The sequence below is a fragment of the Lates calcarifer genome, linkage group LG4, assembly GCF_001640805.2.
Source record: "Lates calcarifer isolate ASB-BC8 linkage group LG4, TLL_Latcal_v3, whole genome shotgun sequence".
Classification (NCBI taxonomy): Eukaryota; Metazoa; Chordata; class Actinopteri; family Centropomidae; genus Lates; species Lates calcarifer.
Window position 1 is genome coordinate 8,209,601 of NC_066836.1, and position 17,713 is coordinate 8,227,313.

At 37.5% G+C, this 17,713-nt stretch overlaps 1 protein-coding gene across 1 annotated transcript; it reads left to right on the forward strand.

Moving 5' to 3' along the window:
• Nucleotides 1-1,310: 1,310 nt before the first annotated feature.
• LOC108883265 (macrophage mannose receptor 1) lies at nt 1,311-15,873 on the forward strand. The gene is made up of 33 exons (XM_018676200.2): nt 1,311-1,489; nt 1,898-2,254; nt 2,588-2,752; nt 2,940-3,095; nt 3,351-3,461; nt 4,335-4,472; nt 4,558-4,737; nt 4,935-5,089; nt 5,352-5,465; nt 6,124-6,239; nt 6,382-6,530; nt 6,622-6,821; nt 7,069-7,190; nt 7,402-7,474; nt 7,590-7,743; nt 7,973-8,011; nt 8,647-8,810; nt 8,930-9,000; nt 9,504-9,604; nt 9,694-9,836; nt 10,032-10,137; nt 10,806-10,933; nt 11,071-11,103; nt 11,265-11,306; nt 11,588-11,626; nt 12,212-12,317; nt 12,628-12,860; nt 13,354-13,519; nt 13,639-13,824; nt 13,923-14,039; nt 14,544-14,702; nt 14,887-14,913; nt 15,005-15,873. Exons 1-33 carry the CDS (start codon nt 1,417-1,419, stop codon nt 15,265-15,267), a joined length of 4,386 nt encoding a protein of 1,461 aa, XP_018531716.1. The 5' UTR covers nt 1,311-1,416; the 3' UTR covers nt 15,268-15,873.
• Nucleotides 15,874-17,713: the final 1,840 nt, after the last annotated feature.

Here is a 17,713-nt window from a genome sequence, read left to right on the forward strand (position 1 = left end):
ATACACCATCTGAATTGTTTGTAGCATGAGTGGATTGCTTCAGAAATCCCCAAACCTTTCCAAGGTTGGATTAGGGGGGTCAGTGTCTAACTATTTCTATAATTTTGCAAAACCAATAATCTGAAATTCACACCCATTGTGGCCATTTCAAAGAGATACAAAGGCTTTTGATATTGCACATGGATACAACTTATTGACACACCATAAACCAGACATTTTTCTGTTACATCTCAGTAATATGGTATGAACTAGGCATGGGATTTTAACCACATGATTTCAAGTGATTGTGTGTGGGTTGTATGTTATCAGCTGACATTACACCAAAACTAGTCACAGCACTGACATTTTAAAGTAATCAGCCAGGAGTTAGACACCATCTTTGATTACACAGGTGTTACAACTCCACTAGGGCGGTCCCAGAGTCACTGCTGACACCTACACTGAATTTTGAGCTGCCATTGACCCTAACCTGTATGCCTTTGACTGTGGGAATAAACCAGATCACCTGAAGGAAACCCATACAGGTAACGGGGAGAGCCATTTCCAACAAGCCATTCCATCAAACTCACTAAAAAGTACCCAATGTTCAAATGTTATTTCCATAAAAATTATTAAAAACCTGAGGATATTCGGGCAGTCATTTCTTGAGAAGGTCCAGCATCCGCTTTCAGAAACAAAAAAATCAAAAAACACAAAGTCAGCATTATGATAGCTTCCTTGTTGTGAATATTGCACAACACTTTCTTCAGTGAAGTTGCTATTGACAAGATTTTCAAACTGCCACCCGTGATGTTCCCTAGAATCTGACTGTGTCAACCGCAATTTGTATCACATCTGCTTCTCTGCATAGAGTGAATCATAGAAGTCACGTTAACTGTAGGATCATCAACATAAAATAAAATGAGTAACTTCTCAGTAGATGGTTAATATGCGGATTAACTGGCAGTTAACACAATTGCAACCAGGGGAGAAAGATAAGAGAAAACTACCAGAAATCTTTCGCTCTGGTTCATGTGTTTGGTATCTGTGTAGACTGGCTGTCATTTAAAAGGTCACTTACTGGGGGCACGATACTAGCGCTTCCTGTTTTCCACATTCTGTTTATTATGCAATGGCACACATCCACAAAGTAATGTGCATGTTGTTCTGGGAATGCAATACAACGAAACAGCTACATGTGCAAATATCAGCATTTGGGTTCCTGTACAAAAAAAAAAAATGCCCCTCCTTGTTCATTGTAAGTAAAATGTAAATGAAAAAAAAAAAGTCTGGGACAAGACAAAAATCATGACGACATGACGAGACAGGATACGTCAGTAGTACTGAGATTGACTTTCGACAATCATTCACGCAGCCCTTAAATCCTCCACGAGAAATGCACGGATAAAGTCTTCTGCTGTAAGACATTTCATAGGAATGCTAATGATGAGGATAACTTGTACAGCTTTTGTGCTCCTTATCCAAACACTCCAATGTTTGGCTTCAGATGGTACAGTATTCCAATTATTGATTTTCAACTTTTTATAAATCTGGGAGAATGTGCACTCTACTCCTGAATTTTGAAATTGTTCTTTACCATGTGTTAGTATTATGTATAGCATGTTGTGTTACCCAAATGAATTCATGTACATTCAGCTTTTACAGTTCAATATAGAAATAAAGCCTGTTTTAGTTAAATCTTATAGACACAGTGGTTGTAACCAACTTTGCTTATTAAATTTCTGTATATTCTGTAAATAACTGTCAGTACTATTGTCCATATAAAATGAAATTGATTTAGACAAAAGCAAAAACAACTCCTAGGACAGACTGTGCATACAATGGTTCAAATGATTTCCTGAATTCTTTTCTGATGAACAGCCAAAAATGAGGGCTCATGCCAATCCTTTCTCTACAGATTCACCATTTAAACTAACCAACAGGGCCACTGGATTTTGTCTGGTTAAAACAAATAATGACTGCAATGAAATACGCTGGACAACTAGTGACCGACTTCTGGTTCAACATAAGAATAAGTGCCTGGGAGTCCAGGGGAAAAGTGTGGGAAGTGAAATAAACCTCTACGACTGTGACGAAAAGAGTGAACTCCAAAAGTGGGAATGCAAGAATGGAACGCTGCTCGCTCTCAAAGGCCAAGAGCTCTACATGGAGCTCACTGCAGATAACACAGCCGTTCTCTCCAAAACAACAGGACCCAATAACCACCTCACAATCTCAGGGACATCCAGTGGTGCTTGCACAAGAACATACAGAGGTACAGCACAGTATAAAACAGTGGACTGACACCCACCATACTAAAATAATAACCATCATCAAAAATACTCAAGCCAGAAAACCAGACCACTAGAAAAAACAGAAAACTAGAATAATGAAGATGACGTATGAATTAATATTTACATATTTGCTCTATAAACTGGTTAATAACTACTCATGCATATTTAATAAATGTATGCCATTTAACATACTACATCATAATTCCTTTATTATTCTTATTATTTATTATTATTATTATTAATTATAATTGTGGAAAAGATATCATGTTTTAAAGTGGTTTGTGATACATTGTTTTGTTCCTGTTCCCTTTCAGAAATTTATACCATTGGTGGAAATGCAGCTGGAATGCTCTGCATGTTTCCCTTCATGTACCAGGACCGGTGGTTCTCAAACTGCACAATGTTTGACTTCTCAGAATTCTGGTGTGCAGTTGAAACAAAATATGAAAATGAACGCTGGGGGCTCTGCCCAACTTCTTGTAAGTATTGCTTGTGAAAACTTAAAGTACTCTGAGTACAATTAGATTTGGGACGCACTACTAGTTCACAGTTAAGTTAACCCCCATCATTCAATGGAGACAAAAGTGCACTTTAGGTCACAGGGAGAAAGCATTACACTTTGTAGCAACTGCTAACATGTCCAAATTTTGTGTATTTATTTAACAGCCAGACAAAGCTGGCATACACACCCAACAACAGGAGCACAGTACCAGCTCAACACACAGGCAGCTCTGACTTGGGCACAGGCTGAAACCAGCTGCAAAGAGCAGGGTGCCTCACTGCTCAGTATCAACGATCCTAACGAGCAGGCTTATATCACAGGTAAGGCAATGACTCCATACTGGATGTACTGATAAAGGTAACATGTATTTGGAATTAATAATGCTATTTGTTTAATTTTTCCATTAGTGTATTTTAATCTATAAGAGACCTCCTTACTAAAAATAATCTTTATACATTCTTAAAATTTGAATGTGTGAATGAATACAGTTGTTAAAACAATCAGGACCTTTGAGCTTCACCAACATGACACAAGGAAGGATGATATTGTCTTTTTTTTTCTAATGCCCTCAACAGTACTACTAGGGTCAGAGGGAACTAAGCTTTGGAGTGGGCTGATCCTGGATCAGGAACATGGCTGGAAATGGTCCAATGGGAAGCCTTACCGTTATATGAAATGGGATTCAGGTAGGCTTTTTAGTCCACTTCAATTGTAATTCTGCTAAATTAAAATTGAAATATATTCTAATTTATTAGCAATACCTACTACCAAGGAAGTTGGCTGATAAAAACACTTTAAAACGAAGTAGAACCCAGTGTGGTGAAAACCTGTGGCTACTGAACAAATCATTTTTCCAATACATTACATTAAGCAAAACATTTGCTTTTTCTCCCTTATGCAGACGAAAATGTGTATATTTGCTAGTAATAGGAGTTTTGTAGATATTCTCATACCTTTTAATTAATAGAAAGTCAATTAATAGAAACTAATCAGGGCCTTAAATTATAGAACAACCTTCTAAATTAAGTCAGTATAGTTATAACCCATGATATCTATTACATTTCTATTTTTAAATGTAAAATATTACATACATTTTTCAGGTTATATTTTATGTACTCACTGACTGAATTAACTTTGTGAACTCTATTTATAGATTATAGATAAATTATCTGTTATTTCTACTTTGTTATTGTTTCTGTTATGAATACTATTTTTGGCTTTGGGATCACAATCCTCATCTCTGAAGTAGTGCAGAATTTATTGTGAGGCTACTTAGTGAGGTTATTTACAAAAATTATAAACTGATTTGAGCATGGAAATCTGTATTGTGCAGAAGTGTCAAAGAGAGTAAGAGGACCTGAGTAAACACTGAATTAAAGACATAGTTTGAGATTTTGTGAAAAATGCTTATTTGTTCTATTGCTGAGAATTAGATGAATAGATTGTTTGTGGTTTTACAAGGGGTTATGTGCAGAATTTAGGACAGAGGCGAATCTAAGAACTGCTATAAGGCTGTGTGCAAAACCAACCTGTCAAGTTCAACCATCATCTTGTTTTAGGACACCCAATTGCGAATCCGGGACACAACTGTGCAATTCTTGATCCTGCTGTTCAGTACTCCTGGCAGAGTTCACCCTGCACCAAGACACTGGGCTACATCTGCTACAGTAAAGGGGCTGAGGAAACTCCTACACCAGGTAAAGAAACATGTTTATTCTATTCCAGACATCCTCTGGTTGATGTCTGTCTCAGTCCCTAACACTTTGTTCATTTCATGATCAGCTGCTGAGACAGGATTTTGTTCAAGACCTTGGATTCCCTACAATGGCCACTGCTTCCACCTTAATCGCACTCAGAAAACATGGCCTGATGCTCAGAGAGCCTGCCGCATGGAAGGAGGGGACCTAGTCAGCATCCGCAATGTGGAGGACCAAAGCTTTGTCATCTCTCAACTTGGATATGGTATGTGAAGACAATAAAAGACAAAAATTTACCTTCAAGGAAGAGATTATTTGGATTGAGACGATGACCATGAACTACACCTTCTCCAGATTGAGCCTGGCCAGGCACCTTTGTTATATGTCTGTTATTCAGTGGTAGCATCAAGTTTATAGAAAACAGTTTATGGAAAGATCTTTTTCTTTTGTTTATGTCTGCAGCATCCATTGATGAGCTTTGGATTGGACTGAATGACAGGAAGACAGAGGGGCTGTTTGACTGGATTGACCACTCTACTGTCAGCTTCACTAGCTGGGATTTTGGAAAACCTGCTGTCGGCACTGATTTAAAGGATTGTGTTCTGATGAGTGGACAGGTAAGGAGCATCCTATGGGTGTGGTGCACATATTATCCCTATGGACATGCACACCACATAGAGGGAAAGTGACATTAAATAATGGTCCTTAATTTGTCCAATAAACCAAATAACACTGACTTATTTATCAGGCAACACGATAGCTAAATATCACAGTTTACACGACTGTACATGTGTTAAACTTAATATATATTGTGTACTGTGTATGTCTGTATCTGCAGTATGATATTAAATTAAAATATTTGATGGTACTGTGTTACAGAATGGGAACTGGGCTGACCGTGCGTGCGAGGAGAGACATGGTTTCATTTGTATGAAGATGAGTGCTTCAACACCCACAGGAGATGAAGTGGAGCAGGACGTAGGATGCAAAACTGTGCGTTGTTACTTATTGTTATCTATTAAAAAATATATATTACAACAACAAAATTATCAACCAAGTTTAGGAGTTTATACTGAGCTCATGCTATATGTTCAAAAATGCGGTCGCTGATACACACTGCAGATGCCAGACAGATATCTAGCCAGGCTACATCGCAAGACACAGGATGAGGGCAAACCCAGGAGAGGAGTTGCACAACATCAACAAGCATGGCATATTCTTTTTTCTTCCTTGTTTTTTCACTGCAAATCAACACACCACTTGCTTCACTCATTTTTTGCTGACTACTCTGTTTTATATAAGAATCATTTGTAAGGCGAGAGTGTTTTCAACCTTGCTGTAGAGTTCCCCCTACTGGTCAAAAAAAACAAAAGAAAAAATGAAAGTTTAAAGCTATAGTTCAAGGCTATAGAGTATTTTTCTCTGCAACTTTAGTGATAATAACTTCACATTTCTCTGATATAGTAGAGGTTGACGAAGTTAAGAACTGTGTTCCTTTTAGCACATTGGTTGTCACTAATAATATTAAGCAATCCCATCATATCCCAGATACACTGTGCAGGTTTTTTTCTACTGTGAAAACTGCAGTAAATTATGAAATAAATCACATGATGGTCATTTTCACTTTTTGTTTTTTTCCACAACAATTCAGGGGTGGAGGAGACATGGCTCATACTGCTACTTCTTAGGGATGGAGGCAAAAACTTTTGATGACGCTAAGGAAGACTGCAAGAGTTCAAATTCCTATTTAGCTGATGTTTCATCTGGGTAAGAAAATTGTATTTTATTCCAAATGTTCTGAGCATGCTAGACATAAGAATGCAATTGGGATTTGAATTAACAAAATGAAAAAGTCATGTAAGCTTTTGATATTGTATGTCTGCGATCTTATTCTTGAAAATATTTCCAGGGTGGATAATGCATTCCTTGTCAGCCTGGTGGGCATGAGACCAGAGAAAAACTTCTGGATCGGGCTCTCAAACCAGAGAAACATTGATCAGTTTGTGTGGACCAACACAGACATGGTGAGGTTTACTCACTGGAATGCTGAAATGCCAGGTATGGAGAAATTTTAAACTCCCATCTGTAAAATGTGGCAGAAAGTGGTTTCACAACTGATATTTCACAATTTCTCCTTCAACAATGCAAGGTCACAGACAGGGCTGTGTTGCAATGAAAACTGGGATTTTTGCTGGCCTCTGGGATGTGTTGCCCTGCACCAATACGGAGAAATACATTTGTAAGCTCCTGGCAGAGGGGGCGGTTTTAACCCCTGCCCCACCCACTATTCACCCTCCAAAGTGTGCAGACGGCTGGAATCAACTGGGATCAAGAAAGGACTGCTATAAGGTACAGCCACTAGAAAAAAAATACACCTCAGCTTAATAGATAAGTTCAGATTTTTCAAGTCTTGTACAACACTCAAATACTCTACACACACTAAGAGTTAATGGCTGCTGCAATCATTGCTCCTCCATGAGGTGATCTTCATAGCACATCTATTGACAGAAATGTGGGGCAAGGGATGAAATTTTTGGTTTGGTGTGAAGTGCTTGGTGTGATGTGACATGTTGAACCTCTTTTTTTTATGGTAAAGTTGTATAAGGAGACATATTCAAACAAGAGGACCTGGTATGAGGCCAGAGATTACTGCAAGGCCATCGGAGGAGACCTGCTCAGCATCCACAACAGAGCAGAGCTTGAAATGCTACCAGATCGGTACAGTAGGACCTGACAAACTACAAAATAAATGTATTGTTTTAAGAAAACAACAACAACAAAAAAAAGATTGTAACAAATAATGAAGGTTGGCTGGTGTCTAGCAGAGCACCAGGACAGATAACTACCAAGTTTGGCAAAAGTTTGTTCTTTTAACATTTTACAAACAGGTTTCACACTTAGATCATTAATATAAGTTTATCTGTTACAGCTATGAATCAGTTTGGATTGGACTTAGTGCCCCTGACCCAGTCACTGGTTATGTATGGAGCGATGGATCCCCAGTGAGTTAATAGCTTCCTACTTCAACAGTCATTTAGTTTGTAGTTTAGGAGGCTCAATTAAATAGACCATGAAATTCAAAATCACTGTGTCTTTCATTGTTTGCTTTTGTCACAGGTGCAATTCCAACACTGGGAGGAAGATGAGCCAAACAACAAAAATAATGTAGAATCTTGCGCTGAATTGAAACTGAGTAAGGTGAGAAGGAGTGGGTCTTGGAATGATGTGCACTGTGAGACATACCATGGATGGCTGTGCCAGATCCGTGCAGGTAAACATAACTGAGCAGATGAATCCATTTCTTTTATGTTTGGTTATCCAGATTTCAAAGAGCACGTAACTATTTTGTAACATTTGCTCAAGGTTAATTGAGCAAGCTCAGCTTTCCAGCAATGTCTTCCTCACAGCTATTAAGGTGTACATACTTTCAATTTGAAGCTGCCTACTACTGCTGCCTACTGCCTACTAGTGTTCTGAGGAAAATTATCTTGTCTTCACAGGAGTGACTCCAAATCCACCTCCAGACCCTGTCACCCCCGGTAAGCGGACCATTTTCTCTACACAATCAATCAGAATAAATTGGAAATGCACTTTTATGCCAAAACTTGTTTTCTATTGTATGGTTTAAATTTGCTGCCAGCATTTACATTTACCTTTCTATCATCATGTTAATTTAAATATGGCTCACTCTGATTGAAGCCGCAAAGAGAAATAACAGCAGCTCTCATTTATTTGCCAGCTGTTGTTCCCTGACCCTACAAATGCTTCTGCTGTGCCACACCAGCTACACACCTTTAAACTAAAATATCAGACTTCATGCAGCAAGTGAGGCTGTACTTAAATGCTAACAGTAGAATGCTAACATGCCCATGTTAACGATGCTAACAGTCTCTTGATCACCATCATAGTTTGGTGGTGCAAGATGAAAAGTAATTGGATCATCCCAACATTTCCTAATGGGGTGGATGAAACCACAAATGTGAAACTTGTGGTGTCCCTAGTGAGAAGTCATGGGGGCACAAGTCAGTAGGATTCAACCTCTGGGGACCATGAATGTCTGAAAAACTGTGGTTGTTTGTGCATTGCCATCCAAAGAGCCATGTGCTTGCACGGCTAAAAAAACAACTGGAAACCTGAACCTGTACATATTCTAATATTTCTAACATGATTTCAGACTATAATACGACATCAGATGGGTGGACAGAATGGAATGGAGATCAGTATTATTTTAACAGAATGTCGATGGCCATGGAAGATGCTCGTGCCTACTGCAAACAGAATCATGGTGACTTGGTGACTATCAACAGTGAAGCTGAAAGTGTCTTTTTATGGAAACATGTGAGCAGTAACATTTATACATTACTGACATTTCTCATTAACCATGGAATTTAAGCACAGCACATAGTGAAAATTTAAGTTTTGCTGGTTTTACCATATGCTTCTGTCTATGTGTGTAGGTGTCTAAAAATCGTGGTTCTTCTGGATCTTACTGGATAGGTCTGATTGTAGATCTTGATGGAACATATGCGTGAGTATGAGTTAAGTATTAAATAAATGGATTAAAAACTAAATATAAAAAGAGTAAACAAAAGTAAAGTATCAAAATGATGTGACATAATGTGACCGAGGATGGTAAGGATGTTGATGAGAATTGAGTCTACAGGCTTGAAAAACAATACTGTGATCCATAATAGACTAGAGGCCCTGTAGTGCTCAGAGTGACTGCAGATGTGGATAGTGGTTCTGTGAGTTTGCCATTACAAACCACTTCTTTCACGTTACACATACTCATTTATAGAAATTGTTAATATAAAAACATTTATTACGCAGCTTGAAATATAAAAAAGTTCAATTATTTCTTTGAACAAAATTTGGTTGACTTGGGCTTGCCTGGGTTCAAGAGAAAAACATTTTGTCATACTATTTTGCAGTTAAACCATGTATAACATAAAAAAATAGATGAAAATGAAAGTAAAAGTGCAATTAATGTGTCTTTTAATATTGCAACTGATTTTCTTGTATGCCAAAAAGGTGGATGGATGGTTCTCCAGTGGTGTTTCAAAGGTGGGATGAAAAACAACCTGATTTCCTCAACAATGATGAGAATTGTGCTGTCATGACTACCTCTATGGGTGAGTACCTCAAAACCTCAAAACTGATTAATCTTCACTGGTGTGCTTTAATATGATGATATCATTTCATATTCTGGATTGGCTCACAGGGTTCTGGCATGATTATAATTGTGGTTTGGAGCATCAGTCCATCTGCAAACGCAGTGGCTCACCACCTGTAAATGCCACTGTAGCACCAACAGTTCCTCCAAAAGGTGGCTGTCCACAAAACTGGAAAAAAATTAACTCAAAGGTCAGAGGTCACTTTCATCTTCTCTTGTTAAAGTTGTTTGAAGGGATGAGAATAATACTGACATTGTGCAGAATTCAATTTTCAGTTCCTGTAATGAACCTGACAACACTGCTTTGTAAGGACTGATCTATTTATGGATTAAAAAATAAGATACTGCTCATTTGAAATATCACACAAAACTGTTTTCACCTATAGTGTTACAGCATCACTACTAGCCCAGAGGCGACATGGGAAGGAGCGAGGACACAATGCAAAACAATGGGAGGAAATCTAGCCTCAATTCTCTCCAGACATGTGCAGGGTTTGTTTTTTTTATCATTTCTTTATACCAGAGAAATATATATCATTCATATTTCATAAAAATATACTTTTCTGTTGTGTGTCAGTCAGAGACAGTTGGCCTCATTATTAACACTGACCAGTAATTTTTGCTGGGTTCATCAATATTGTCCTTTACAAAAAATGTTTGTCCAGAAGTATAAAATGTGTATATGGTTGTATGGTAGATCATGAAACCTTTCTATCATAGACCCTCAGGGATTGTACGCACTACAACCAAAAGCTTTTCACAATTAAATTGAGCTCTTGAGTCTTTCCAGAACTTATCAAAAGTTTCTTACCTAGGTGAGCAATTATAGAGGTTTGAAATACTCAAGTGGGTCACATTATGTCCATGTCAAAGAGATATGGCCCTAACACACACACACGCACACAATAACATGATCAAGCTGTGCATAGTCTCACTGTCTTCAAGTAAAAGCTGTACACACCTCAAAGACTACAGCTAACACTCAGCTAACCATATACTGTACATGTCTGTGCATGTACAGTATATTCTGCACCTGTGTAAGTAGAATTAACTAGTCAGAAAGACAAACAATATAAGCCACACTGCCATTTCTTGGCATATGCTCAAAATACAAGTTGAGAATGACAAAAAGTTGCATTACATTTGTTCTATATTTTTAGTGTTTTTGTCGATTGAAATGGCCAAGGCTCCTACTACAAACCTGTGGATTGGTTTGCATAATAAGCGTGGATATACATTTCGTTGGACAGATGGGAGACCAATGCGATACACCAACTGGGGGAATGACGTAAGTGGGCAGTGTTATTTTTGTATTACAATGAGTTATATGCTGAACAACTAAAAAGTTTTGCTACATCAAGAGTTCAAAAAGGTTTTTGTGTGTTTTTTACTAAAATTTGACTCTTTGGTTCTCCACTGTTGCAGAACCACCGTGCAGTGATATATGACGGCCCTTGGGTAAGATGTTTGTACCTGAAGCATTACTGTGTCAACTTAGGCCAAAAAAAACTGAGGCTATGGCTCATGTACAAACAACTCAATTAAATGAATCTGTACTGTTTATAATACATTTGTGGTGTATTGCGAAATATTTTTGACTTACTGGTTTTCCATTGCAGAGACATCACCATATGCACAGAATGTCGTTTTACCATGATGACGTAAGACATAACCTGGGCTTTTCTCTCTGGCATACACAACCTTAGTCTAGAATTTTGAAGAATTATATGCATCTCTCACAAAAGACAAATGCAATTTGACAATATTTTTGTGATAATGCATATATGATAATGAAAAAAGCTAAGTATTCGAATACTGATTTGGACATTGATTACCAAGGCAACAGGCGAAGCATTGAAGCTTTCAGATCAGCCTTTGTCTTTAATATATTTTCTGCTTCTGCACTCAAAACAAATTCTGATATCCTGGTTTTTCATTACAGCTGGATTACTATCATCCAATGATGCATTCAATAAGTGAGGTAATGCTCTCATTACACACTGTAATACGAAATACAACTTAATTTACAATGAGTTGGAGCTTTTGTGACAACCAGACAACCATATTTGTCATAAAACTCTGAGCAATGTACCAGCTGAAAAAACTAATTTCTTAGAACAGTGGAAGTGTAATAGGAGGCGAAAATGAGTACAAATACAGTATCTTACCCTATTACTGCCCTTTTACATGAATATATTTGTCTATTTATTTATTCATTATTTTACTTATTTTAGATAATCCACGTATTAACATTATTTGGGTACTAGTGGTTATCACGTTAAGATATTTATATGTATATATCAGAATAAAATTAGGGCTGCCTCCTCTTAACCAAAGACTGACTAGTGACTAATCTAACAACTGATCATATTCTTTATTATTTAAATGTATATATATATTTTAGGGGAAATACACTGCCAGTCGCTTGTCATTTCTGCCCAAGATTCCCACCACTGACATAAGAGCACTATGGCTCAGCAGACCACGTACTATGGCCATGTCTAAAATGAACCTGATTGTTACCATAGTTTACTCTTTACCTAACTATGCTCTCTCTGTGCTTCAGGTGAAAGAATGCGCTGTGATGATTTCTGATCCTAGAATTGGCATTGGGAAATGGATCTCAAAGTCCTGCAATGACACCAATGGATATATCTGTCTTCGAAATCTTGGTGAGACTATCCTTCCCTCTCTCTTTGTCTTCTTGATGTGTCTATATAATAATAATCATTGTTTCTATTATTACATTCAAACCAGGGCTGCAACTATTTTGTCACTAGTTCAGAGTGTTGGTCAGACTTATTTTGTCTGACCAGCACTCCAAAGTCCACAGATATTCAGTTACTCTCTTGAGAAAAACAATGATATATTGCAGCAGTTAGAAACATCAAATATTTGATTTTTATCTAAAAAATTTGCCTAAATTAATTAATTTCCAAAATGGGCCTTTAATTTAAGCCTCTAATTTCTCACCCTAAACAGACACATCTCTCCCAGACTCCCCTGAACCAACAGGTACTAGTGGATATGTCCAAATATTTAACGACTCAATTAAGGCCGTTACTCAGCAAATGACCTGGGATGCAGCCCTGAAGCACTGTCAAAGTGATGGTGCCAACCTGGCTAGCGTGCGAAACGAGTGGTCACAGATCTATATTGAGCTGATGGCTATGCATCTTAACTCTTCTGTGTGGATTGGACTGAACAAAGAGCGGGTATGGGGCACAAAGCATCTCAAACAGCACACAGCTAAAAAACATGACTAATCTCTGCTTGTAACTTGATACTCATTGACTATTGAAGCACAAATATTGGTAACTAGCAACAATGACTTGTTTTCTAATGAAGATTTTGACTTTGAAAATTGTATTCTGTAATTGTTGAAATTCATATTTTTAAAATATAAATATAAATTACCAACAGTAGATTTATATCGCTGATTCCTTTTATGAGGCTGTATGATTAAATGTAGCATTAAATGTTCATAGAGCAACATTAGCATGCTTCTGTATATAGAATGCTTAGATTCAGAAGAGCAAAATTTTACAGAAGAAAACATTAACAGACTTTTTGGCAGTGCTGAAGGCTAGATAATTGTAACAAATAGAATCATCTAATTTTAAAAAATGTTCATAATTCACTGTAGAAGTCACAAAGAATTTTGAATTAATGATGCTGAAAGCAGTTTGATCAATCTTTACTTTCCAGACTAATGGATATTTCAGATATGTTGATGGCTGGCGTATGACCTTATCAAACTGGGGTAGAAGGGAACCGAACACATACCAAGACTGTGTGTATGTGGATATGGATGGAAAATGGAGGACTGCTGGCTGCAGCCAGAACATGTCCACTATTTGTATGAAGTCAACAGGTGGGGCTCATGTCAAAGTTAACATCTGGAACATTGTTTTAATATTAACACAATAAGTTACATGAATGAAAGCTGTAATCAGAGAACCTCAGTGTCATCACTGTCTGTGTCATTCACAGAAGTACCACCTACAGATTCAACTGATTTCCCCGGATTTTGCCCTGATGACCCACACAAACACACACATATGCCATCCAGATACTTCACCCAACGTAACACCTGGCTACCATTTAGGGCCTACTGTTACCTCTTTCTCACAGAGAAGATTGAGTGGCCAGATGCATCTGCTAGCTGTGTAAGACATGGTAAGGATTTTCTATGGATGGTCACATACATATTTTTATTCACTCAGCTGTGTTCAGCTTTAACTGAGTACCTACTGTTTTTTTGTTTGTTTGTGAAGGTGGGAATCTTGTCAGCATTGAAGACCCCTCTGAGCAAGAATTTATTCTAAGCAACCTGAAAATATATCAAGACAGCCACACCTCTTTCTGGATTGGCTTGTATAAAACTCACCAAGGTACAATCACATTCTCGGTGTAGAAACATTAAGCAACATGTTGCCCAACGTAAGGAAGGAAAGTAATTTTTGAAAAACTGCTATAGCTTAGTTACTTATTCGTGCAGAATAAGGAACTGAAACAGGTACAGAGACAAGAAATGGAGAAAAAATATATTTAGTTGCACCAGTCAATATCTTTGAATTATATATGGATCAAGAGACTATGTGTAATGTGAAAGGCATCATTCATAGTAACGAACCTTTGAGGACTCACCACCCTGCTCTTACAGTTGGTTCTTTTATTTTATCTGGCCCCAACATTGCCATATTGTCACCTTATAAAGTTGTTTTGGGTAAACATGTTAGCAGACAGTTACATAACAGCACACAGAGGGCAGTGTTAACATTTGTGGATGTGTTCACACACTGAAAGAAATGATGTTGAGTATCAAACTGAACACATCTGGTACAACAAGAAACTGTACAGAGAAAAAAAAAAGTGAATTTTCCCTTTGCCCCCAGGCCTGTGGCGGTGGTTGGATAAAACAGTCATGGACTACAGTAACTGGGATAGAAGTGTACCTGATGAAGACAATTATGGAACCATTAAAGTGTCTGATGGGAGATGGAGGGGAGGCAGACAGTGGCATGACAGAGGATATATCTGCAAAACACCCAAAGGTGAGACCGTCACACTAACTAGGACTTATTATTAAGTGTTAATTTAAGTAATGTTTTTACAATAACAGTTTACAGCAGTGACACAAATTATTCCAAAATACATTCCTAAATTGATTTTGATATATTTTTGTCAATAAAATGATACGATAAGCAGTTTATTTGATCATGTTTGTCTTCTTTCTAGTAACACCACCTGTGCCACCAACAACAGGTAAGTTACATCTCTTCATCATTTTTAATTGTATCATAATTGTAATTTAGCTCTTTTGGCTGATTATTATCTATGTGTTGAATCTGTACAGCAAGTCGGAAGGAGGATCCTCAAACCCGTGGCCACATAATTTTGGCAGTAGTGCTGGTCATTACTGCAATTGCCATGGGGATATTCGTCATTGGTTTTCTCTTCAAGAAGTCTGGTCATCGTCTAACTATCCCTGAAAAGTTAACCACCTTTGACAACCCACTCTTCTTCAACAACGAGCGGTCGCAGCCTGACCTGGTGGATACCAATAAACTGGTAGCAAATGCAGAGGAAGAGCACCCTGAGCCTATTGTAACTGTGTAAATACCAGCAGAGTGTTAAAGGTGTTCTCAACTGCAGGACCAGTAACTTTGTTTTCTGTTTTGAACTGAGAGACGTTTCATTGCAGTTGGCAGTAACTGACTTTAATGAACAAAATGATTTAAGCTCTAAGATGCCTGTTAGGTCATACCAATCTCTATTTGTGATCATTTGCAAGTATGTTTAATTACGTATTTTATGACAACTAAGAATGTACTGATGTACATGATACTAAATACAGGGCGTCATTTTAATCCGTTCTTTATTTTACTTTTAAGCTCTCTATGTGCTGGGAATGTGCTGTGGATTTTTGCATTTGCTACAGATTTCTCACTGTGTAAATCTGCTTAAATGTCTAATCAACTTTAAACAAAGCAATGTCCTCTTACTGAACCATATTACAACTGAAGACAGACAGATGAAGATATGTTGTGTGTCACTACTGCATTTCATCATCCTTCAAGGTATTTAAATGATATTTTATCTGTCTAGAATGCCTCATGACTCCCAAGATATGCCCTGCTGAATAAAATCAACTGAGCTAAATGCTGTTGTAAATAACAAACCATGAAAATCTGTATTAAATCTTATATTCAACTTGTCCCTAAACTTTTACAGCTCAGGGGGTTTATCGGTTTACTTAAGTTAGTACTTAGCTTTGCTTTGCTTAAACAATTAATGTTTTTTTTAATAGTATGTTTGCATTTTCATTCCACCACTTCTCAGGCAAAAATACTGATACAAAACATATTTTGCCCAGTTTGGGGACGCAGAACAAGCTGAACTCAACAATGACACACAGTATTATCACCATATAAAATAATTTTGGAGCACGTATTTGTTTGGAGTCATACGTCTGGCTGTATGGCATGTCCAATAACTCCCACTCCTCTTTTAGCTCTGTTTTGAAGTATCTAACTCTTTAGCTTGCTACTCCTCTGTGTTCACCAGTTAGTTGTTAACTTTGGCTTTTTATTTTCAGACCAACAAAACCAAAATAATATAATAACTTTAACACAGTGTACATCTTTCATTCACTCTGATAATGTGATATTAGAAGTGTATTTTGTGTTTCATTTGATTTCATAGATAAAATTTAGCAGATATATCATTTCTAAACCAACTGAAAACAGCCTTTGTTGAAGCACAGAAAAGGGAGTAATTATCAGTAAGGAATTATGGTCACAAACGTCCCTCATGTCACCACATGCTAACAAATACAAAATGACAAATTATTAAAAACTGTACTGCAGTGCTACTATGCAGCAGCAGTGATGTTTTTGTATCATTTAACATTCAGATATTGATACAGAAACATAACATATAAAATAAACCAATGTAACACTTCTGTATAATTCAAAATATGGCAATTAAATTTAATCAGATTAACATAAAGGCTGTAGCAACAAAACGTTTGACATGCTCATTTTACTCTTTTTGTGACACTGATCGAAGCAAAAGAGATTAAAAAACCCTCACACACCCACAGTAATAACAATCTGACCACATCAAACCTGTGATTTCAATTTTCATTCATGCCCATTCCATAGACAAATCAATGAATATCTGGTAAAACACTTTATAAACAGCATGTGAGCAAACAGAAATCAAACAACTGAGTCACAGCTTATTCACTTATTCACTTTGATATAGATTATAAAGATAACCTTTCTTACAATAGGGTGAACATTAGATATCTAGATTGTTATCTACCCATCACACAGTCAAACTCATTCTGTAGCGTGTCAGTGATGCCAAACATACAGCTGACCCACAAAGAACTATCTGCAGTGATAAGAACAAGGATTCCTACAACAGATGGTCTGGACCCCACAAGAACCCTGATCTTAACATCATGGAATCAGTCTGGGATCACATGAAGACTCAGAGAACAGTGAGACAGCCTAAATCCACAGAACTGTGACAACTTCTCCAAGCTTGCTTGGCACAACCCTCCTGCCAAGTGTACCAGAGAAAACTTGTGCTGTAATCAAAGCCTAAGTGTGGTCACAACAAATATTCATTTGATCAAGGGTTTTCTCTGCAGGACTTCTATTTTTGAAAGCATCCTCACTTTTCTTGTAATGTCCAAAATAGCACAGTAGGCCTGCTGAGAGCCTACAAGCTCTATAACGCAATTTAGTCACAGCACAACTTAGAGGCAAAAAGAAGGAAACTATTCTACCAAGCAACTAACAGACAGATCCTCTGGATTAGCTCATTCACATGCACAGTCAACAGGTGACTGAACAGCCAATAAATAATGTTTTAAAAAGTTACAACTTACTAGGTTCTGTTTCTGCACAGACCGTACAACACATAATAGGCCCGCAATATCAATACCAACAGGTTAAAAAGACATTTGGGGAAGTAACCAGCCAGCACACACACACACACACACACACACACACACACACACAGATACATTAGCTGAATCTGACTCACACTG

Bases quoted from the DNA above. Each gene is read 5' to 3' on its own strand.
- LOC108883265 (XM_018676200.2), top strand. From the start codon at position 1,417: ATGCTAATGATGAGGATAACTTGTACAGCTTTTGTGCTCCTTATCCAA. The intron at 1,490-1,897 runs GTACAGTATTCC...CTTTCTCTACAG, and splicing joins CCAATGTTTGGCTTCAGATG to ATTCACCATTTAAACTAACC. The intron at 6,531-6,621 runs GTATGGAGAAAT...CAACAATGCAAG, and splicing joins CTGGAATGCTGAAATGCCAG to GTCACAGACAGGGCTGTGTT.